The sequence below is a fragment of the Anneissia japonica genome, unplaced genomic scaffold, assembly GCF_011630105.1.
Source record: "Anneissia japonica isolate Jap-2015-1 unplaced genomic scaffold, ASM1163010v1 scaffold284795_len787576_cov167, whole genome shotgun sequence".
NCBI lineage: Eukaryota > Metazoa > Echinodermata > Crinoidea > Comatulida > Comatulidae > Anneissia > Anneissia japonica.
Window position 1 is genome coordinate 614,984 of NW_022685813.1, and position 25,112 is coordinate 640,095.

Genomic DNA, 25,112 nt, shown 5'->3' on the forward strand with positions numbered 1-25,112 from the left:
TCTGACTACAGTAAATTACTATAGTGTGTGTGTGTGTGTATATATATATANGTGTATATATATATATGTATATATATATATATAAATATATATATATATATATATATATATATACACATATATATATATCTCATTAAGATCTTCAATTTAAGTGGCGTCCATACCGCTAACAATCTATTTACTATTTACAAGAATTTTCTCCTTGGCTCTCATTAATTACCAGTATAATGTTGCTCACTTTTGTAGAAACTCGGGAGATCAACCTGCCTGTTAAGTCAACCACCATGTGGTGACGTAACAGTTGTTCCAGTGGATTCCTGATTTGTATCCTTTTTGAGAAAATAAATGATCATACCCGTAGAAACTATCACAATGAAAACACAGCCCAAAGTAATATATGTTGGAAGTAGAAATTTTCTTGAAGAGGTTTTTGTTTCGACCATATTTTCTCAATAAATTTTGAGGAAAATCTATTACCACATCTACATAATTTATTATATTTTATATATACAATTTGCTTATGCAGGAACTCTGATTTTCCTGTATATATACTGTCTCTTATACACATCTAGATGTGTATAAGAGACAACTAACTCTATATGCACGATGATTATGCTGGAATTTTAAAGAGTCGATTGTACATAAGAATGGAATACCTGTACTTGTGCAGGTTTGTTAATTGTAATAAATGTGATTTTAAATGCTAGTAATTCTATAGGATGCCCTCTACAGTTTACTTTCTTCTATGCTTTCTTCCTATGTACAAATTATAATCATTCTCTTCTTTATAAGTGTAAATATAATAATGATGTAAGAAAATTAATAACAATAATAACATGTATTATTATGCAATACTTCATAATAAAATCATTACATCTTTCAATAATGACATAATAAACAAATCTATTAACTTGTTATTTCATCCTTTTACGCAATTCTTCAGCTAATCTAATGTTTTGGTGAGCTATGAGGGCTTGACACATTTTATCCAGCTGGTTTACTGCACGTGGCTGTTGTTCCCTCCACTGCATCAACATTTCCATGATAGCATCTTCGACCTTTCTAAAATTACAATGAATTTTCTCTAGTTCATTCCAACCGATCCCTAGGTTCAAACCAAGCATCCTCCAATTACTGCCTAGTTCTTTGCAGATGTGCATCAATGCCTCATCAGGTAGGTACCCTAGTTGTGAGAAACATTCATTTTATTTTGCAATAATTTTTTATTTTATTTATTTCATATTATTTGAGGCTTACCATCATGAAAATTTGAAGGTGTAATTATTGATTACTGTACTCAATGGAGTATTCAAGGCTGGGGCCCCAGCCTGCCCAACCCCCTATTTTTCCAAAATTATAAAAAAAATGGGGAAAAAGGAAATTATATTCATTATATTATAAGTCTGAGTGTGCCATTTCCGGCCATCTAGAGGTGTTATAATGCTAAATTTTCTTACCTCAGCCCCAAAAATGGTGGGGAAAAGGTGGTGTTCCTCCTCCACCTTTAAAATCCCTCCCTGGCCCCTCTATTCGAATTCCCTGATCTGCCACTGCAATTGTTTAATTTTACCTGCCACAATTTTTTTTTTTTTCTATTAGTTTAGAACAGCTGCTGAGACCAAATTTTCTCCTCTTAAATAGTAATACAAATCCGATTATCAGTCATATTTATTTCTAACCTAGGCCTTTAGGAGAAGGGGTTAAAAAAAAACACTTCTTACAATGAATTTTCTGAGAACTAGGGAATTCCCCTATCACATTAAAGGGACCGGCAATTAATCTTGCACTGGGGCCTTTTTGCACCTAGCTACGCCGCTGGATAAGAAGGAGGGTCAGATATCACAAATCAGCGTCAGGCAGGTATGGTTCATTAGAAGTGAATCAGTGTTTGCAGGTATTAATATATTGACCATATATTTGCCCAAAGCATACTGTTGTTTGCACTTAAGCCCTGTCCAGATTATCAAAAAACTGTTGTATGCCCATATATAGTCATGATGTGCATATATATGATAATGATGTGATGTCATCATGACCATATTTAGGAGTGTCAAGTGTATTGTAAAATAAAATTTAATAGTCTGGGCAGGGCTTTAGATATAAATATGCAGTTGGTTTTTAGAGAAACAATGATTAATACTTACTACAAAAATGGCAGTGTTTATAATAATAATACAGTAGAACTCCCTCCCTTTGGGACATCTTTATTAAGGGGATATCTAACATACACTTGAGGGACCTCAATCATAGGCTGAAGCCAGAGTAGCATGATTAATCATACTGTTAATTCACAGGTGGGCACAGTGCAGCCTGCGTGGAACATGCTGCCATACAGAAATGTGTTTGTGGTCCGTGGAATTATATATTAAAAATCCTGAGTGCAGCCCCAACTCCTTGTAGATACAGCTTGGCGCCGATCATCTAAATCAGTGGTTCCCAAAAATTATTGGGGGGGTCCACCAAGTCAAAAGGGTAGGCAGCGTGTCCACAAAAAATTTGGGGGCTACAGACATAAAAAATGTCTACCATCTACCTCCAAAAGTGACTATCTGATCCCCCTTTATTTCAAATTAAAGGATCCACCACTGTTTAATATTATACTTTTATGGCGAGTATATTCTATCTATAATCTTATTGGCGGAATATCAACCATAAGTCACCCTACATTTTACAACATAAAAAATAAATGGGGATAAAAAAAAAATTACTTTTACATTTCGAGTTCGACAGTGCCATAGACATAAATTACTATGAAAATTGAGCATAAAGTAGTATAAAAGCAGTGATAGCACATTTTTATAAGCACTGGAAAAATAATTTTCTTTTTCCAATAAACGTCTTAAGTTTGCATGCGGCCTCCAATGTTAATAAAGAATTCAATTTGGCCCTTTGCTTCCCATTTCTATACCCACCTTTGATTCCGACACAAAGAAGTGTTTAATAGAAACACTTACCAGGTTGCCTTGGGACATCTTGTCTAAAACAGTAAGCATCTAAATAAGAAATCAAATAAAGATAAAATGTAAACTGAATTTCAAAAAAATAACTCGTGCAATACATTTTTGCTAAATTTCTACTCTAAAAGGAAGGAATATTTTTTTAAATAAATGTTATTTGTGTTTTGTTTGACATACAAAAAAAATTAATTGTTCATTTCCAAATTTATGTATATACTGTAGTAGTACAATACTTTCATATAATTGTTTGAAGAAATTTACTTCCTTGTTTCTTGTTTTTCTGTTAACACCACACCGTTAGCTTTTTTTATAACATACTTTTTGGTGCTGTTATTTTTCTCTAAATGAAGAGAATACAAGTACTGCGTTCACCTTTTTCTATCCATTGAACTCTCAAACGTATGTATGCACCGCTTTCTTCATTATCATAAATTCTAAATTTTCTAGAGTTTTTGTTTTTTCCTTCAATTTCAGTCTTGATTACCAAAATTAGGAACCTGGTTGACTAGCGCTTCATTTAACTGTTGTATTTGTATATCTTGTAAGAATTTCATCTGGTTATCTCATATCAATAGTTGATTTAATTTCTTTTTTGTTTAACCAAAATCTAAATGTAGGCCTACTCACTTAAGATGTTTCGTCTGTCTACAGCGGACATCATCAGTTAACCGACGTGACGTTATCGTTATTACATCATCGCAGATGCAGTGCGATGACGTGCGCCCTTCGCCTTGTTCTTATGGTTGGATTGCCCTCCTGCCTACTAGGTGTTGCTTTAACAGTTCATCATGTATGTTACCAAGTTCATAAGTTCCCTCATCCCTGTTCATTGTGTTCGTTTTCTTTCTTATCCATAGTGATTCTTTTATTTTTTGCTCCTGCTACGATGGTTCTTCCTCCAAAATATTAACTTTCCAGTTAGGTATGTGGTTGTGCTGTGTCTTATGATCTGTGATGGCTGACTAATGTATCATTGTTGCAGTTGATGTTCTAGAAGCCCTAGTGCATATCTCCCTTGTATTAGCCGCGACATCTTTTTGTGTTCTTGAAGTCTTGTGTTTGTCTTCTTGTTTCCTGGTATGAAGTATGTATTTATTTTATGATCCTTCAGAGTTCTTTTTATTTTTTCTGACATTCCTTTAATGTATTTGAAGCTTACGTTTCCTCTCTTTTTTTTTCTTGTGCTTGTTGTTTTTCACTTAATTATTTTCTTTTTCTTTGGTTTTCCTATATACACAGTCAATGGCCCATTGTGGATAGTTGCATGTTTTAAATATTTCTTTTATTATATTCCTTTCTATGTTACGTTCCTTTTCTGCGGAGAAATGCTTTTTGCTGTCTACTCTAGTGTTTGCATCATACTCAGTTTATGTCCAATGGATAGTTAAAATGTATTGGTTAGTGTGCATCTTTTTAAAATATACAGTAGTTGGTAATGCTTCATCTGCTTCTAGGTGAAATAATGTGTCCAAAAAAGGAATCGTGTCATTTTCCATGCATTTGGTGTCTAAGTGTTGATTAAGTCTTTCACCTGTTCCCTTTGGTATAATTGCTAATATATCATCAACGTATTGTTTCCAAAGTGTTGCATGTCAGATGGGGCTAGTTTGATGGCTTGTTGTTCCATCCATTCCATGTATAGATTTGCTAATATTGGGCTTACCAGACTCCCCATAGCCATCTATTGTTTTTGTTGGTATATTATATGTATGCAGTGGTTAAAACGAAAGTGAGAAAATCCATAACCACCAGGAATGTTGGTGTGTTCTTATAGCTCTATTATTTCTTATTCGCTCCCGACAACCTCTAAACAGTATTCACATGCGTTTTTGTGAATAGAGAATGACATCAAAAGAAACTATGGTCTCAGATTATTTGACTTTCGCTCCTTTCAATTTTTGCGTAAAATGAGTTTTATGTAAGAGTACTACATCAGATTTTTTATCTCTACACCATTTTTTAATCTGCATGTGTTTGGCTTTTTCACTTAATAATAAATAAATAATTCTGGATTTATACAGAACCTCATGTTGTCACAACCTCGAGGCGCTTAACAACAACATAGACAAATAAACAAATGTATAAATGTACAGTTAGTTGTTTATCCTATATTTTAGGTTTTAGTTTATTCTAATAGTTTAACAATTAATTCGATGATGATTAATAATTATTACAATACAGTAGTTTGGTAATTGAATGATTTAATCAACTCGGCCCACACAGTGATTCTTAGAGATTCTTCCACAGCGTGTTACTTCCTTATCATTTCATAGCCTGTTACTCTCCTTTCCCTTTCCAATTTGTTTCTATTTCGTTCCCTTAACTTTATAGTTTATCTTTTCTTTCCTGTTCCGTTCTTAAAATTGCTTTATCGTTTCTTTCATTGTCATTTCTTAAGTTTCTTGTCTTTCTTTCTTTTTCCTTTCTAATGTTTTCATCTTTTCAATCCTTGTCCTTTATGTTTCCTTATCTTATCTTTCCTGTTCCTTTCTTGGTTTCTTATCCTTTCTTTCATTTCCTTTATTATAATTCATTATCTGTCTTTCAATTTGCATTCCTATATTCCTTATCATTCCTTTCCTTCTCCTTTCTTATGTTTCTGTCAATATTTCCTTATATTTTCTTTTCCTTTCTGATGTTTAATTATCTTTCTTTTCTTTTTCCATCCTTAGTTTCCTTATCTTTTCTTTCCTTTTCCTTTCTTATATTTCCTTATCTTTCTTTCCTTTTACATTCTTACAAATCCAAATCATTTCTTTCCTTTCCTTTCTTATGTTCCTTATCAGCGAGTAAAACATAACATATCGATATTAATAGTAGCAGCATTTGTAAATATCAATGGTATTGATGCCCTGATTTTGATAGCACATATCAAACATGCATATGACATACCTGATTTTAACATATTTATACATACACAGGCACACATACATACATACACATACATACATTTACACATACACATGTTGAATTATCACTATCTCTAGTTTGTGCAATGCAGGCTTATTTCTTTCTATTATTTTTCTTACTTTTTTCTGGATTTTCTTCTTCGTTTAGTGCCTGGTGGTGTGGGTGATATGTCATCCACTTGCCATTTTCCGTCATCCTTTGGTACATTTGAGCTCTGTTTTGTAGATGATTTTCCCATGAAGTCTGTTATTTTGCCTTGCTTATATTTTCTTCTTCGCTTAGTGCCTGGCGGTGTGGGTGGTATGTTATCCGCTTGCCATTTTCTGTCATCCTTTGGTACATTCGAGCAGCTTTCTCTTTTTTTCCCTTTTGTCTGTTTGGTAGATGATTTTCCCATGAAGTCCATTATTTTGCCTTGCTTATATTTTCTTCTTCGCTTAGTGCCTGGCGGTGTGGGTGATATGTTATCCGTTTGCCTTTTTCCGTCGCCCTTTGGTTCATTCGAGCAGCTTTCTCTTTTTTTCCCTTTTATCTGTTTTGTAGATGATTTTCCCATGAAGTCCGTTATATTGCCTTTCTTCGTTTGATTCTCCTCTTTTGATTCACCTTTCTCATTATCATCGTCATCACTGTCCGTGATTGCATCTGAGCTGAAATCTCCGTCATTAGACATGCGGTTATCATCTTCGTTTGTATCTTTTTTGTCAATGATGACACGTTCTGCACTACTCTCACCATTTCTATGCCCCTCTGATCCACATGCATCGCATACGTCCTTGTTTGGACATGCAGTAGCATTCTTCAAACACTTGGAACATTTGATCCTCTCATGTGATTGACCTTTATGAAATAACCTGGCTTTAAAGTCATTTATGTTCAAGACTCTTGGTAAAGGAGTTTTAAGGGTTTCAACGTAAAAAAACCGGTCACCGTTTAGACAGCTTGTGAGTTGCCCATCAACTGTCAATTTTTTACGCTGTATGGCACCCTTTATTTTGCAGTTAAATCGCATCAGAGATTTTCGTATTTCGTCATCAGCCACGGAAAGAGGTAAGTCTTTGACGATGACCTGGGTAGAGTCAGTATCATTAGGTAAATATGGATTCTTATCGTATATCCTAATGCTCTTACCGCTCATATTCACTCCTGCTGTTATAAGCTTCACTCTATCTTGCTGAGAGTTAATGTACAGCCTCCATAATTTATTGATTCTTTGTATTCCGGTAATGTATTCCCGACTTTCTACAGACTTCACCAGCACTTTATATATATCTTGATCTCCAACGAATTGATCACAGATGGTATTCACTTCGTCTACTTTCATGAATATTGGTTTCACTTTTACTGAAACGTCTCGAGTTGTTGCGGCTTGGGTCATCTGATCCATTGGCACGTCTTTCGAATGTGTAGAATTTTCTGTCATTTTTCTTCCACAGATCGAACCTTCAGCTAAATCACAATAATTTCAATTATTTTCCTTACCTGCTTTTTCACTTGTGTTATTAGATCCTTTTGATAATACATTCTGAAGCAAATATTGAGATCAATTCAATATTTTAAGCAATTTTTGTAGAGCTGATATACACGAACGTCTCCATAGAGTCGTGTTATACACCGCTCTCTCTATCCTTTTATTTTAAGTCATACAATGTTGCACTGAATTTAATGAAAACAGCTGTTGTGTAGTTGATACTTACGAAGAGGTTGAAAAATTATGGGGAAACAAGGCTAAATTGGATTTCGTCTGGGTTTAATCGAATCTATGACATAATCATTTTTAATTGTTAAAAGAAATCTACTGAAATCTTGGAAAAATTTGTGTTAAAGGAAACTGGCTGAGCGAATACACTTCAATAATTGAATCTATTCCAAAGGATTGGTTAAACATAATTAAGAATCATAACAAGAATATGCATGTAAATATTGGTGAGGAGTGTAATATAATTAATGACATAGTTCGAATGAAAACAAAACATATTTATTCAACTTTTGTTAATGCAAAATTTATTCCATCTCAAGCTACATGCAAACAGGATAATGTGTTCAACACAGAAGAAATACATTGGAGGTACATTTGGATAACAAAAGTGAAAAATGAAAAAAAAAAAAAAAACAGAAAATATGCACAATTTATAAATTGTTTAAATAAAATTGTTCCTACTGTACGAACTTACAGTTTACAGTATTAGTTCAAAACTTTAAAAAAAAGTAGTAAATGTGCCATTCGTGGTGTAAATGAAGATGAGAAACACATGTTCTTCGAATGTATACGTAATACAATATAATGGAAAAATATAGATAACATTTTCAAAAAAATTAGACAACAGCAGCAAACATTCTTTTAAAGAAACATTATGGAGAAATATAGGTTGCAAATGTGAATTCCAGAACCAGCTATACTCACACAATTTTTTTACACTCTCCCTTTTTTTGATAATAGGAACAATATCCAAGGGGGAGGAATAGAGGGAAGGTCCAATGTCATGGAAAATCATACAAAATCTCTCACTTACCTTGTCCGGCATTTTCTTGTGCCTGTCCATAACTGCCTGGTCCAGGATAACTATTTCCTTGCCCATGTCCATAACCTCCTGGTACATAAACAAATTGTCCATGATTACCATGCCCAGGAACACCTGACGATACACTGAAACTATGGATATTGGTTCCAGGACCAATGTTGATATTTGTGCCAACATTGCTGGAAGTGACTTGAAAAAAAAAAGAATATTAGTTGATTTTATTATCATTTTATTCATAAATATCACCATATTATATATTATGATTGCATTGTTTTGGTCCCCTGTACATTTCTGTTGTGTGTGTGTGTTTGTCTGTTTCTTTGTGTCTACTTTCGGAAATTTTGTTGTTGTGTCAAGTGATGCCCTATTCCTTTTAATAAATTTATTTATTTATTTATTTATTGTTTATTTAAATGTTTCTTGCCTTTTCATGATCTTTTGGGCTTTTTTAATTTCAAGATTTCAATTTTATTGTCTGTTTGTTTGTTTGTTTGATTTGATTTTGAAGAAATAAATGTTTATTTGTGTTAAGTCTGAGTCATAATGATACTTGTGGAAGGAAGAAAATCAGGGATTCAGATGACAGATGAGTTTTAAAAAAAAAGCAGAATAAGGAGGGGGAGGAGAATGTTGAAGGAATCACAATATGCTTATTTTACTGGGCCTCTGGTATCGCGTGTTAATTTCCAATCGTTCATTATCTTGTAAGGTGAAAATGTCAGGATTATTGCAGTAGGCCTTCATACCACTCAAAGCAAACGATAATTATTAAAAAAACCAAGCACATGCACAGAGTACAAATTTATGATGGTTTCACCCGACCCAATTTTGGTTAATTAGAACTTAAAATTATTGAACTCTGCTGATGCTGCCATGTTTGCATAGAGAAATATTTAGCTACAACTGACACAAGATGACATGTTTAGCTATCTGGAAACAAAAATACTTTGTGAGGTAATTTTCAATTTGACAAAACAATTAACTTGTTTTACTTTCTATATATTTTTCATTTGATTTGCCTCTTGGTGTTTCTAATTTTGTAGTTTCAGGGTAATTGAATTATTAGCTATTTGCCATAAGGCTATGTAGAAATCTGGCTTCTCCAAGTTTGATGTGAATTAATACATAAATAAAATAATTAAATATATGAATGAATAAACAAACAAAAAATTAACGAATATATACTGTAAAAAAACTTTATTTAAAGGGTTACAACATTGCAAGACAAACCAATTTGTGTGTAGTAAAATAGTGGTCTATTAAATTAGTGGAAGAACTTAACATTGCCAGTAGAATACAAGCAACAAACCAAAGGACTTACACATAGTTCCATGGGAGTGTGCCTGGGGGTTTGCCTGGGGGCGTGATTGTGACTGGAATTTCGCTGACTGAGGTGGACCGGAACCTTGTTGGCCTTGAAGTAAAAATTAAAAACATTTAGTGTTAGTAGTTACTAGTATTACTGCAGTGAGCAGGCATAATTAATATAGTAGAGGTAGTAGTAGTGGTAGCGTGAGCAGAGGGTCCGGGGGTAGGCTATGCATCATTCATAGACCCAAAATATAGCTCATTTCCTCAATTTCAACAGCACCCACTGTCTTGCAATATCTGTTGCATACTGTATCGACAAGACAAATTTAATTTGTCTTTTGGTGCTTTTGCTATCGGCTTCATAAAAAGTAATGATAATTGTTATTTCCAGCTTCCATGTTTGTTTATCATCTGCTCGCTGATCCGTGGCACGGTCAAAGGGCCATCTCTCGTCATACAGATCACAGTCCCCTTTACTATCTGTGCATATCATAAATTACACAGCATCGTTATAAGTGTGGTCTAGGGATTATGTTGCGATAGGGAAAAAAATTACTATCATTACTGGGAATTTATGAACTATCTTAAATTTAGAATTTTAAACTACTGTATCATATAACCTAGAGCATAGGAGGGATGGTTGAAGTTATTATCCATTTAACCAATTACATGCCTGGAATCTACGTATGCAGTATATTTTTTTTTAATGTAATTTCAATATAAAATTTCTTTATTAGCACAAATATAAACTGTACCTGAATTTGGGGAAGCTCCAGTGTTTTGCGGTTGCCATGTAGGTCTTCCAGAAGAATGATCACCTATGAAAAATAGAGATCAGTTTAATAAGTTCAGCAGATATAGATATCGATGTAGATAGTCTCATAATGCAAACATTTCTGCTAGCAAACATGAACTGTACCTGTCGTAGGGGATGCTCCAGTAGTTGGAGGTTCACTTGTACGTATCCCAGAGTGATCACCTATAAAATAGATTGATAGAGTAAAGGCAAGACCTTTTTTATACTGTGTTTTGCAAACTTTTTTTTTAAAGATTATCAGAGAAGGGTGCAAAAAAATAAAAAAATTTTTTTTTCTGACTTAGCAAAGTATTGGTTATAGATTGAACTATACTGTTATACCATAAAACCTTGAATTGAAGCCCAGTGGGCATAATCTCTGTCTCTTATACACATCTAAATCAGGGATTCAGATGACAGATGAGTTTTAAAAAAAAAGCAGAATAAGGAGGGGGAGGAGAATGTTGAAGGAATCACAATATGCTTATTTTACTGGGTCTCTGGTATCGTGTGTTAATTTCCAATCGTTCATTATCTTGTAAGGTGAAAATGTCAGGATTATTGCAGTAGGCCTTCATACCACTCAAAGCAAACGATAATTATTAAAAAAAACCAAGCACATGCACAGAGTACAAATTTATGATGGTTTCACCCCACCCAATTTTGGTTAATTAGAACTTAAAATTATTGAACACTGCTGATGCTGCCATGTTTGCATAGAGAAATATTTAGCTACAACTGACACAAGATGACATGTTTAGCTATCTGGAAACAAAAATACTTTGTGAGGTAATTTTCAATTTGACAAAACAATTAACTTGTTTTACTTTCTATATATTTTTCATTTGATTTGCCTCTTGGTGTTTCTAATTTTGTAGTTTCAGGGTAATTGAATTATTAGCCATTTGCCATAAGGCTATGTAGAAATCTGGCTTCTCCAAGTTTGATGTGAATTAATACATAAATAAAATAATTAAATATATGAATGAACAAACAAACAAAAAAATTAACAAATAAATACTGTAAAAAAACTTTATTTAAAGGGTTACAACATTCCAAGACAAACCAATTTGTGTGTAGTAAAATAGTGCTCTATTAAATTAGTGGAAGAACTTAACATTGCCAGTAGAATATAAGCAACAAACCAAAGGACTTACACATAGTTCCATGGGAGTGTGCCTGGGGGTGTGCCTGGGGGCGTGCCTGGGGGCGTGCCTGGGGGCGTGCCTGGAATTTCGCTGACTGAGATGGACCGAAACCTTGTTGGCCTTGAAGTAAAAATTAAAAACATTTAGTGTTAGTAGTTACTAGTATTACTGCAGTGAGCAGGCATAATTAATATAGTAGAGGTAGTAGTAGTGGTGGCGTGAGCAGAGGGTCTGGGAGGGGGGGGGGATGAAATTCCCCCATCGGACAGGCCTGGAACTCCATCTTCCTAAGCCACGAGAAGGTCATTAGAACAAAAACCCAAATATCCGAATAATGATATTTTTATTGCCAATCCCTAATATTACAGTATGCTCTAAAAGCCAGTGGCGTAGAAAAGTATTTTTCATTGGGGGGAGAATGATTGGCGTGTTAGCCAGTGTCGTAACAGGCGCGGGGGTGGGGGCAGGGGGGAAACTGCCCCTCCCCTGACAGTTTTTACCGGGCTGACCAAGCCGTTGTACCGGGCTGGGTAATAAGAGAAAAGAAAGAGGGGAGAGGGAGGGAAAGAGAAAGAAGAGGAAAAGAAAAGGAAAGGAAAAGAAAAAGAGAAGAGAAAAATAAAGACGAGAATAAAAAGGAAGATGTCATAATGACCAGACTCACAACACCTTGCCCTTCTCCACTTCAAAAACTGTCATAACTCCTTTGATCTATGCTGCCCGATGGCGTAACCACTGGGGGACAAGGGGAAAATATCTACCTTTGGAAAATCTTCCCCACCCCTTTATAAATGCCCTTTTCAACTTCTTGAAAATGCCTAAAAACCTCAAATTTCTTGTTAACATGGGCCAATTTCCGTTAAAAATTGCACATTTTAGGGAGTTTTGATCAATTCCAACGAAATTAGAATTAAAAACACTGGGGGACAAGGGGAAAATATCCATCTTTGGAAAATCTTTCCCCATTCTCAAATTCTTTGCGCGCATTTCTTGTTACGGTAGGCCAATTTCCTCTATAAATTGCACATTTTAGGGCGTTTTCATCAATTCCGACGAAATTAGAATTAAATACACAAAAATGTTTTGCGCGCTTCGCACGCACTTTTTAGGGCTTTATAAGGTTTATCCTTTTAAGTTATTTAAACAAATAATAGTCCCAAACTCAAGAAAGACAAATTTAAGTTAGATCGTTTGAACCTAAAAGAAGGGCTTCAATGTGTATTGATGGTGAAAGAATATGTTTTTAATAAATAAAACCATGATGAAAATGCTTATATTTAGTTCCAAACACACGTGTGTGGCCTATATTATAAATAAGACAAGCCCTATGACATATTGTTTTCTATATGGGGAGTGGGGTGGGGTATGGTAAATTACTAACCGGGAAAATAAATACCCACTCTGATCCAAGACCCCTGTTACGCGCCTGGTGTTAGCGCCACTGTGTGCCCTTGTGCGGACAGGGGATGTGCCCCACTCTGAAGCTGGAAACCTTGTTTTTGCAAAATAAATTGATGCAATTTGCTATTATAGGCCTAATCAATAAATTCTTCATCAACAGATATAACCTTCATTCTTGGAATTGACATAACATTACTGATGTCGTACACACCCTTCAGTGTGAAATGTGGCTCTCTTTGCAAGCACATCTAATATCTAAGGAAAGAAGAGCTTAGATTGGTACCAGATAAAATAATTTTGTTATCAACATTAATACATTATGCTAATTTTCATCTTGTAAGCGCAAGACAGTGCAAATTATTTCTGTGACAGTCTTTTGAAGTGTGTAAAGCTCCATTTTATCCCATACATAGGCAAAATATTGGGGGGGGGGGATGATGCAATGGACCATCCCCCCCCTTGTCAAATATTGGGGGGGATATATCCCCCATCCCCCCGGGATCTACGCCTAAGCTAAAAGCACAATTTTAGGCCATACTAAGCCCAACTCTCCCCATGAACCCTACCAAAGATTTTTATTCTAGGACCCTGACTGAAGCTCTAGTCAGCTTCTTGGTTTGAATCTCCTGTCTGACATGTCGGATCCTCCGTCAGCAAATTTCTGGAGCCACCACTGGGTAGTAGTAGTAGTAATGATGGTAGTAATTATCATCATCACCACCACAATCATCATCCTCTTCCCCATACCAAAATTCAAAATCACATTTACACTTTAAAAATAAAAATTTGTGTTGTCAAGCCATACCAAATTCTTGAAAATCTAAAGCTTACTTTTTAACAAAGAAGTGCCCAAATGTTTGTATTTTCCACATTTTTTATTAGCTCTATGGTTACCACTTTACCAATCAATGTAATGGATGGATGATTGTTAGCAATGAATCCTAGAATCAACAATAGAAGCAGTATAGTGATAGCAGTGGTGGTGTTTTTAGTAATACTCTACAGCTAAATAATAGTACAGATACTGTAGCATACAAATATTGATGGCTCATGAGGGTAATGGCGAAATCTATTGCCCCAAGGTGATGTGGAGATCGTAGAATCACCGAGCGCTATAGATTTTACCCCAAATCTAGAGCAGTCAACATTTGTTTTATATACTGTAGCTCATACATAGATTCTACGAGTCCTATAACCAAGTAATAAAAGAGCACTGTATCCACTAAGTAGGCCTACTGTAGGCCTAGGCTATGCATCATTCATAGACCCAAAATATAGCTCATTTCCTCAATTTCAACAGCACCCACTGTCTTGCAATATTTGTTGCATACTGTATCGACAAGACAAATTTAATTTGTCTTTTGGTGCTTTTGCTATCGGCTTCATAAAAAGTAATGATAATTGTTATTTCCAGCTTCCATGTTTGTTTATCATCTGCTCGCTGATCCGTGGCACGGTCAAAGGGCCATCTCTCGTCATACAGATCACAGTCCCCTTTACTATCTGTGCATATCATAAATTACACAGCATCGTTATAAGTGTGGTCTAGGGATTATGTTGCGATAGGGAAAAAAATTACTATCATTACTGGGAATTTATGAACTATCTTAAATTTAGAATTTTAAACTACTGTATCATATAACCTAGAGCATAGGAGGGATGGTTGAAGTTATTATCCATTTAACCAATTACATGCCTGGAATCTACGTATGCAGTATATTTTTTTAAAATGTAATTTCAATATAAAATTTCTTTAAGCACAAATATAAACTGTACCTGAATTTGGGGAAGCTCCAGTGTTTTGCGGTTGCCATGTAGGTCTTCCAGAAGAATGATCACCTATGAAAAATAGAGATCAGTTTAATAAGTTCAGCAGATATAGATATCGATGTAGATAGTCTCATAATGCAAACATTTCTGCTAGCAAACATGAACTGTACCTGTCGTAGGGGATGCTCCAGTAGTTGGAGGTTCACTTGTACGTATCCCAGAGTGATCACCTATAAAATAGATTGATAGAGTAAAGGCAAGACCTTTTTTATACTGTGTTTTGCAAACTTTTTTTTTAAAGATTATCAGAGAAGGGTGCAAAAAAATAAAAAAATTTTTTTTTCTGACTTAGCAAAGTATTGGTTATAGATTGAACTATACTGTTATACCATAAAACCTTGAATTGAAGCCCAGTGGGCATAATCTCGAGCCCATCTCGATTTGAAGGCCCCCCCCCCCGCTTTTTAGTTTGCAAAATTAGCCTCGAAAAGAAGCCAATGGGCTTTTTTTAAGATACCTGTAGCATAGGCTTCCTTTCGAGATAGTACAGTACATACACTGTACATTAATTTCAATAAACAAAATAAATTAAAAACAAGCTTGGTTTATACAGTAGTTTAGGTGATTTAATGCCACTTAAATACACTCCATGATACAGACTGATGTTACAGTGGCCTTATTTATGGATTTATAGTACAAATTCACAAAATTTACAGCATTCATCTTGAAAAGAAGTCCCCCTCTTTACTTTGCAAAAGTAGCCACGAAAAGAAGCCCATCCAAAGTTTGCAAAAAAAAAAAAAAAAAAAAAGAAGCCCTGGGCTTCAATTTGAGGTTTCACGGTATTATTACTGATTGATTGATTTGATTGAATAAATGTTGTTAAATTCCAATAGGATCTAAATTAATGAAAAAAATTTACCGCCACCAGTTGTCGCTTCACTGGTTCCTGGATTCTGCTCTTGAACACCTTGTGGTATTCTACTTCCAGATGGATGTGTATGCTGTTGAGGTGTATTAGCAACTCTTGCATCGGTTGTATCCATTGGAGTTTCTTCTACCCCGGTCACGTTCTCCAATGAATTTATATGGTTAACGACTTCGTTACAACCACAGGTCATAAAAACTTGTCGAAATTTAAGTATATCGCTAATACTTTTAGAAAGCAGATGTAGCTTTTCTAAATCTTCAATGATCTCTCTCATGGAACATTCCTGAAAATCCTCACTTTTCAATTTATAAGAAACAATGATTCTATTCCTAAATTGTCCCATATATTTATTTCTGTACTTTCTGTCATCAAAAGTCATTTCAATCATTTTTTTTAGAGCTTCATATTCTTCTTCTGGTACCTTCTGAGCAACGGGAATTCTTTTTGCTACTTCATCCAAACCTATTTTTTTCAGCAATAATATCAACTCACAGAAGTCTGTCCCGGATATGCACTTACGATCTTTCTCCAGATAATAAAGTAAGTTTTCAAAATCTTCTTCATACGCAAATTCTGGATACTCCTGTCTAATTTTGTTAAAGTGTTCTGGTTTCAGTGCTGCACTTAATAAGTCATTTACTTCTGATCTCATGCGTACCTCACTTCCCATGATTTACGATGTAAATTATCTGAAAAGAGAATAAAATATTATTTAAGTAAAAAAAATACATAATTTGTCATGTTCTCATTCTTATTCGTTAATTGCCAAAACATACAAAACAAAAATATTTACACAATCATGCAAGTTGTACATTTTTAATTTGCTGCTCTGCTTTCATTCTCTTTTTGTCTCTCCAATCACAACTCCAAGACACCATAGCTTTAGGTTTTCATTAACATGACATACAGTACCATATCTCATAACTACCGTATCAAGCCTCAAGCATCTGGCATCTGACTCATGCTTTCAGACCCAACCTCAAGCTCTCACACCATTCACCTAAAATCTCAAGCGTTTGTGAAATCCACACTTTCTTTGATAAGGCCATGTAAAATATAAAAATTGATTAGCATCCTTTATTATGTTATCAATTTTCATGGTAGGGAGGGAAGTTTTTTATTTTTCTTGCGTCAAACATGAAAATAGTGCGTCGCAAGGAAAAACAGCAAAACAAAAAAGAAAACAATAGAGACCAAAATTGCATACAAGAAATTATGAAATTCATATAGCAAGCAGAAACTTTACCTATGAATAACAGTCATAATGCAATTATCTCTATATACACGCATTCACTCCTTGACACAACAGGCATCATGGATGACATGTGGCTACAGTATAGAACAACAGTACAGCATACTGTAGACCGGCAAGTGGTCTGGCTAGCGCGCAAACAGGTGGTAAACAAATCCATATTAAATGGAATTTGTGAGTTTTGTAAAAAAAAAAAGAAAAGAAAAATTGGGTGATCCCCTCCCCTCCCTACCTGGTAGGGAGGGGATGCTAACCAATTACTTTTTTTACATGGCCTAATACATACTGTAGTATTTTTGTTGTGCTCAATATTCAATTCTCAATCTTTCCCCAAGACGATAAAAATTATATCATTATCACACACAAAAATTTAGATTTAGAAAGAAATAATATCTGCGCATTTCAAAAAAATAAGGCCCGATCAGATTTCCACTCATCCTGACCTAGGTCTAGGACCTAGTCTAGGCCCTAGGAGGTAGGGGGCCTAGCCTACTAGACTAGACTCTAGCTAGGCATAGGCCCTATCTAGGGCCTGTATTATTATTAAATCACCAGTCTACTTTACTTCTTCTAATAAACTGGCACCTGACCCTGGGCCTTAGGCCTAGGTAGGCCCAACCTAACTCTAGAAAAATGGTGAAAACCTGCCTAGCCTAGGCAGGTTACGCCTATCCCTACCTAGCCTAGGCCTAGCTACTACAAAACCTACTGATGATGTAGGTGTGTGACAGAGATACATACAGTAGGCGCTAGCTACTAGTGTGACTGCACTGCAGCATTTGGCTAAGGCCTAGCATACAAGCTTGCATAGATGGCCTAAAGCCTACATATAAACTACTACTACTACTAGGCCTAATAATACTTACAGTGTTAAAAGTAATTATTTCGAAAGGCTTTGGAAAACCGAATGGATAATAATATAATAATATACTTTTCCTTTTGCGAAAACGACATCAGACTTCCTACCTACTTTCCGGACGTACAGCGCCACCACCTCACCTCCGACGGCCGGGGGAATGCCAGGGTACCGAATGCCAGATGCCAGTTCGAGCAAAGATAATAAATAGCAGAAGATAGCTTCCAAAATAGTGGAACATCCGGTCGAAATTCATTGTGGGTACACGGAGTAAAATTTTACTTCATCCGCGCGGCGGCGCTATATAGTAATAATAAAGGCCCCGCTCTGGTTTGTTTGTTTCCTGTAGTTTCTCCACTTAGTAATATGTTCAAATTTTACTGCAACCGCATGAGGGCGGATGTTCCATCGTTTTTAACGCAAATACGCGGAACAGCTCATTCTTGGTTCGAGCGAGCGAAAGCGAAGCGAAAAAATGCGCTGACCAATCAGAGCTCAGGAAGCGAACCGACGCTTTGATTCCTCTGGAAAACCGGATTTAACCGGCGAATTCCGGCTAAAGCTGGTTTTCCACTAGGCAGATTCAACTGGCTTTAACCGGTTTTCCACTAAGCGAATTCATTCGCGCGAATCAAAGCGTCGGTTCGCTTCCTGAGCTCTAATTGGTTGCGCATGTTGTTTTCGCTTCGCAAAAACACAATAGAAATGTGAATGCGTATGAACCGACGCTTTCGATTTGAAATTCACGCGAACAAATTCGCCTAGGAGAACCGGCTTAAAGCCTATTTTCCACTTGGAGAATTTATTCGCGCGAATTCATACATTCATACATTATCACCATCAACTTCGGGTCGTCTGCAGTCTGCTGATCATGTTTATAAAAAATACACAAATAAATAGAAATATAGTAAAATTCAGTTTTAATAAAATTATAAAATAGTACATAAACTAACTATAAAAAGGTAGATATAAAAGTAGGCCTATATTTGATTTTAAAAATTTATCAATACTGCAGCAAACATATGCCTATACGCATTTGCCTTTATTTATTACGAAATTGATAAATAAATGTTCAGTACACTTGACATACGGTGCCTCCAGCTATTACTGGTCACGTGAGATGTAGTGGGTACCGTACCCACTATGTTTACATTTTGGCAAAATGTAAACATACACCCACAGTGCGCTCATTGAGAGAGTTACGATGTTTTTTGACAGCGACCCAAAGTAAAGTAAGGCAGTAGGCCTATGTTTTTTTCTTATTTCAATTATCTTACATAATCGGAGACCACTAGTGTGATTAAGGGATTAATTCTTAGTGAATGTATAACCACTAGCAAAGCCTAGATCTTTATTGGGTCCGTTGATGTGTGATTTGATACGCATAATCCAACGTAATTCGGAGCAACGTCTATCTCTAGTAGCTTTGTAGTTACAGCCAATAAAATAAAAAGTACATCTAGAGTGTCCCTGTTTTTCTTTACATAATAGCATATTTCTTGAATGTATAACCACTAGCAAAGCCTAGATCTTTATTGGGTCCGTTGATGTGTGATTTGATACGCATAATCCAACGTAATTCGGAGCAACGTCTATCTCTAGTAGCTTTGTAGTTACAGCCAATATAATAAAAAGTACATCTAGAGTGTCCCTGTTTTTCTTTACATAATAGCCTATTTCTTTATTCATCTATTTATTCATCGTTGAGAGCAAACACTTTATTTACCTTTCTTTGATGATTTATAGGTTTTAAGCATTAATTAGACACCAAAATTATCCGAAGTTAGAGTTAGAATGAATATAAAAATGAACAGTAAGCAGTGGTGGCTCTAGGATATAATTTATGGGGGTGGGGGGGTGCTAAGCATTTATGGGTGTAACTATAACGCGAAGCGTTATCTGAGGACCGAAGCCGGGGAGGGGGATCCCCTCCTCCTAAAACGAGATTTAAAAAAAAATGGAACTTCTGCTAGAAATGGCTGGGATGGGAAAACTAGGCCTTCTTTTTTTTTGGGTCCGACGAGCTTTGGCCGATGGGGGAGGGGGGATTAAGCCACCTTCCCCCCACCTCGCTTGCGCCGCCACTGACAGTAAATGGCATGTCTATTTTAGCATGGAGTTGCCCTATTACTGTATGTTACGTACCGGTACAGTATACAAAGGTATTGTAATGAGCATTTTTATTAATTATGAAATAAGCCTATATAATTTAACAGTGTTAACGGCAATCTTGATTTATATTATATGCAATTATTTGTTTCTAGCCATACTTATTGTGCAATAGAGTGTATCTGGCGGTTCAACAATGGTTCAACCACGAAGCCTCTGTGTATGACGCTCGTCTTGACAGCGACTATGTACACATGTATTATTAGAAAACAGTTGACAATCAATTATTTAGAAATGTATCAATCATAACATTTAATTAATTTATATTTATTACTTTTTAACTCTTAATTGTTCTTAATTTAAATTTAAATTTATTTTAGTTTATCTATTCATTTAGGCTATATCGTGAATATAGCCTAAATGAATAGATATAGGCTATATTCACGATATAGCCTAAATGAATAGATAAACTATTCATTTAGGCTATATCGTGAATATGATTTGTCTCGTTTGAGTCAAACTGAGACAAGCTCAGCTTCTATGCTTGACCAAAATTCATGGACTTTTGTATTTATATTCTCCATTGATTGAATACATGTGTAATTGAATTCAATCTTGCCTGTATGTCTATGAGTAAGACAATGATTACGTTCATTACCGTATTACCAATCTCACATGTCTAAATAATGGCTAAAAATTGAATAAAATGAGGAAACAATTTTTTGTTTTTAGCGTTGTATTATTTGATTCTTTTTGAATATTGAACAATCGGGGGAAAAGGGGCATACCACCATTTTCTACCTTTTACCCCCAGTTTGTTTTTAAGTATTCAAAAATCTGTATCTCAATAAACGTTTCCGATCTTTTCGGCAAACACCATTGTTGTTTTGGAAAAAAAATCAGTTTTAATACAACATCAATTTATTTCCTCCTGAGCCTGGCTTTAATGATTTTATTACATTTAAAAAGTTTTCCTATTTTATGACACATGGTAACCACAATAAAAATTTTATTACTGTTAATATTAAGGCAGTGGCGTCGAGAGCCAGTAAAGGCAACACCTCACATGGGCCTCCCCCCCCCCTTCACTTGGGACCATCCCCCATGGCATTTTCCCTCCCCCATGGCATCCCTCCCCCCTGGATCTTTGATGACCACAGACAGAGATTTCATGACGGTGAAGCACCTATGGATTCAGGGGGGGGGGCATCTGGTTTGGAACGGGAGAGCATTGGATGGACTATTCCCCTGGGGGATTATTCATCTAGTAATAAAAATACAGAAAAACTGAGAAAGACGCCCATAAAACCATAATGTAGAATTTGTTCTGACAACAAAAGTTTTCATCCTGGCTTGAGCTCAGGCCCTATGGAGATTTTGTTCTTACCCCGAAAATTTTTCATCCTGGTCCGGGCCCCCCCAGTAAACCCAGGCCCCGGGGCAGCGACCCCCCTGACCCCTCTCGACGCCACTGCTAATAGGACTTAATCATTATTAATTATTAGTATAATACTAATAATAATGATTAATAATTATTAATTATTAGTAATCGTCACCTCCTCCACATCATCATCACATTATAAATAAAAGCTACGTTTCAAAGTCCAAGTTATTTGTAGCTGTCGCAGTGGTTCCAAGTTGGAAGAAATACCTTTCGGGAGATCTGGTTGACTGTGCTTTCTTAACATATTTAAACTTTTATTTTGCTGTGCATAGTGATAACGTAAAACATGCAAATATTATGAATTTGCGGAAGATGGCTTATTTTCCGAGATTCGTGCTTGCTTGTGAGAGTGCAGGAGGCGTCCCGATTTCCGGGAGACTTTGGGACCCCTGCTCTAGAGTCGACAGGGGACCCACAAGTCCGAGTGGGGTCCAAACCAATCAGTCAGTTTCCCGGAATAAATCTCTGGTAGGGTTCAGGGGAGAGTTGTTATGACCATGGATTAATTCCCCCATAATATGACCATGGACCTAATAGGTCCATGATATGGCCCTTATTTGTGCTTACCATAACAGTGCACCATCCAATTCGAGGCCAACTTTTCACATTGTTGTTGATCTTTTACACAAATCTAACCATGGAAACCGAACCCCGTGACCACCCCAAAATTTCAGGTTCCAAAGAGTTCTCAAATTGGAGGACAAACTAGTAGAGTCATTTTCATGAGATCCGTGACTAATTTTAGGATACCTTTTTTTCTCGATGGATTTGGCAAGATGGACCAATTTAGATAAAATATAGCTCCTATATACCTCCCAGATATGAGGGGGGGGGGGAAAGTCCCGTTTGGGGGCGTTTTCAAAATGGCCACCTGTTGATTTGGAGGCTTGTATCTCGATAAACACTGGTCAGAGAGACTTGATTTTGGTCTCAAATTGTTCACAATATGCATGTTCCTATTTATTGTAATACAACTTTTTATCAAAAAATGGCGGGAAATGCGATTTTTAAAAGTTTGACCTTTGACCTTGTATTGTCATATCTCGGTAACTACTGGTCACAGAGACTCACAATTGATTGCAAAGTGTTCAGGAGATTCATGTTTATATTCGTCTTAATGAAAAAATATTCAAATAGTGACCGGAAACGGTACATTCTGACCTCTGACCTATTGTAGGGTCATTCCATGTCAAATCAACCAGATTTAAAAAAAAAAAAATTCCTTCTCAGATTTTCATGAAACTCCATAAAAATGATCCACTATATTCTTAACCAACAAAAAAACATAGCCTTATAGGATATATGGTTTCCGAGATACTGACTCCTCAAAAAAGGGGCGTGGTTCTTCAAGATGCAATTTACTTTAACTTTGGAAGCTTGTAACTCGAGATTGGTAATAGCTATCAGGATCAAACTTGGTATTCTAACTCACAAATATGGCCTTAGATTAACACTTATCCCTTCCCTTTTAAAGTTATCTGCTCTCAAATTAGCCGCTGTGTTTAACGATGCAAATTTTTTTTTGTGATTTTCGAGGTCACCCTGCGTCCATTTGAGTGGGTATATACCCCTCATATTAAAGATATATTATCTAAGTGTAGTTGTCTCTAGCCACACGCAAGCGCAGGCTGATCAAATCAATTAAAATTGAATGGCATATATTCAAAGTTGGGACCAGATCTATAAAAGTGAAAAACGCCTATGTTTCTCAACAACGGATCGTCATGTTAACATTTAAAATCTTTTCTTAAATTTACCCCAGTTAATCAGATATATTAGAGACTACCTACAAACCAAATTTTAGCTTTGGTAGTCAGCTCCTTAATGGTTAGATGTTGAAAACTACACAATAACATAATCGGAAATCACGAAAGTTTTTAAGAGTTGAGTCATTCTATGCCAACTCAACAAATGCATTACACCAGGGTCATAGATTTTTTTTTTGTACACTGTCTCAGTGATATAGATATCTATGTGAACTGAAAAACCTGAAATTTTGAGACTCGCCAATTCATTCGTTTTCCTGTAGCGGCAGTTTGAGGTTAAGGAGGCGTGGCCTCTCAACAATGCATTACAACATTACAGGTCATAGATTTTTAATTTTTTGCACCCTCCGGCCTTGTGAATAGAAAAACCTGAAGTTTTGAGACTCAAATTCCCTTTTCGATTTCCCGTAGCGGCAATTCGACGTAAAGGGGGTGTGCCTCAAATTAGCTTTGATTTTCGTATGCTAATATCATCAAAAAACCCCTTTAACCTTTTGTGGTGTAGGACACCTTTTACTGCTGATTCTAAATCCTTAAAAACATGTTTTTTAACACATCACCAACAATAATACCCTACTTTTATATAAATATTTTGCTTTAATTTTCTAAATCTATGTCATAGACCCATTCAATTTTCTATGAATTTCAAATTTATTTATCTAAAGTTATTTCTGGTTTAATTCTTAATGTGCAACTTCAACCTGGGGAATAATATAACCTCATCAAATTTGTATTGTGGGTGACGGCCCTTATTATTAGTAAGTCACAGCACATGGCAATTGGGACATCACATACATCATTTTTTGTGGCCAATATATGGTAAATTATTTTCTGGAAACTTTCTATTCTGTTTCATGAATATATTCATGTTCGATTCATGAATAGAAACTTCCTAGAATTCGTATTATATTCATATTTATTTTGGGCCACGCCCCCTTAACTTCAAACTGCCGCTGCAGGAAAATGAACGAATTGGCGAGTCTCAAAATTTCAGGTTTTCAGTTCACATAGATATCTATATCACTGATCCAGTGTGGCAAAAAATATTTAAAAAAAATCTATGACCCATGGTGTAATGCATTTGTTTTTTTGGCATGGAATGACCCAACTCTTAAAAATGTTTGTGAATTCCTATTACGTTGAAATATGTGTAGTTTTCAACATAGTATCTAGCCATGAGCTAAGTACAAAAACTAAAATTTGGTTTATAGGTAGATCCAATGTATCTGATTAACTGGGGTAAATTTAAGAAAAGATTTTAACTTTTCACAAGACGATCCGTCGTTGAGAAACATTGGCGTTTTTCACTTTTATAGATCTGGTCCCAACTTTGAATATATGCCATTCAATTTTAATTGATTTGATCAGCCTGCGCTTGCATGTGGCTAGAGACAACTACACATAGATAATATATCTTTAATATGAGGTGTATATACCCACTCATATAGACGCAGGGTGACCTCGAAAATCACAAAAAAATTGCATCGTTAAACAAAGCGGCTACATCTGAGTGCAGATAACTTCAAAAGGGAAGGGATAACTGTTAATCTAAGGCCATATTTGTGAAATATGGCAAAAAATAAGTTAGAATACAAAGTTTGACCCTGATAGCTATTACCAATCTCGAGTTGACCCTGATAGCTATTACCAATCTCGAGTTACAAGCTTCCAAAGTTGAAGTAAATTGCGTTTGCACATCTTGTAGAACCACGCCCCTTTTTTGAGGAGTCAATATCTCGAAAACTACATATCCTATGAGGCTAATTTTCTTTTTGTTGGTTTTTCATACAGTGGATCATTTTTATGGAGTTTTATCAAAATCTGAGTCGGTCATACAGGAATTTCTTTTTAATCTGGTTGATTTGACATGGAATGACCCTACAATAGGTCAGAGGTCTGAATGTATCGTTTCCGGTCACTATTTAAATATTTTTTTCAT

The 25,112-nt window shown here is 35.7% G+C and overlaps 2 protein-coding genes across 4 annotated transcripts; both read right to left on the bottom strand.

The window, feature by feature from the left end:
• Nucleotides 1–588: 588 nt before the first annotated feature.
• Nucleotides 589–11,074, bottom strand: LOC117112998. Its single transcript, XM_033256215.1, has 7 exons — nt 10,990–11,074; nt 10,620–10,736; nt 10,456–10,518; nt 9,711–9,803; nt 8,381–8,578; nt 2,955–2,993; nt 589–1,183 (listed from the first exon to the last, which is right to left on the bottom strand). Exons 1-7 carry the CDS (start codon nt 11,072–11,074, stop codon nt 915–917), a joined length of 864 nt encoding a protein of 287 aa, XP_033112106.1. The 3' UTR covers nt 589–914.
• Nucleotides 11,075–13,553: 2,479 nt separating this feature from the next.
• LOC117112750 lies at nt 13,554–18,097 on the bottom strand. Of its 3 annotated transcripts, none has more exons than XM_033255918.1 (5): nt 17,969–18,066; nt 15,738–16,435; nt 14,986–15,045; nt 14,822–14,884; nt 13,554–14,548 (listed from the first exon to the last, which is right to left on the bottom strand). In XM_033255918.1, exons 2-5 carry the CDS (start codon nt 16,414–16,416, stop codon nt 14,325–14,327), a joined length of 1,026 nt encoding a protein of 341 aa, XP_033111809.1. In that variant the 5' UTR covers nt 16,417–16,435; nt 17,969–18,066; the 3' UTR covers nt 13,554–14,324. The 3 variants fall into 3 exon arrangements, with proteins under 3 accessions (XP_033111809.1, XP_033111799.1, XP_033111789.1); XM_033255908.1 differs by having other exon boundaries at nt 13,555–14,548; nt 17,965–18,097; XM_033255898.1 differs by having other exon boundaries at nt 13,559–14,548; nt 17,865–18,026.
• Between the last annotated feature and the right edge of the window lie 7,015 nt (nt 18,098–25,112).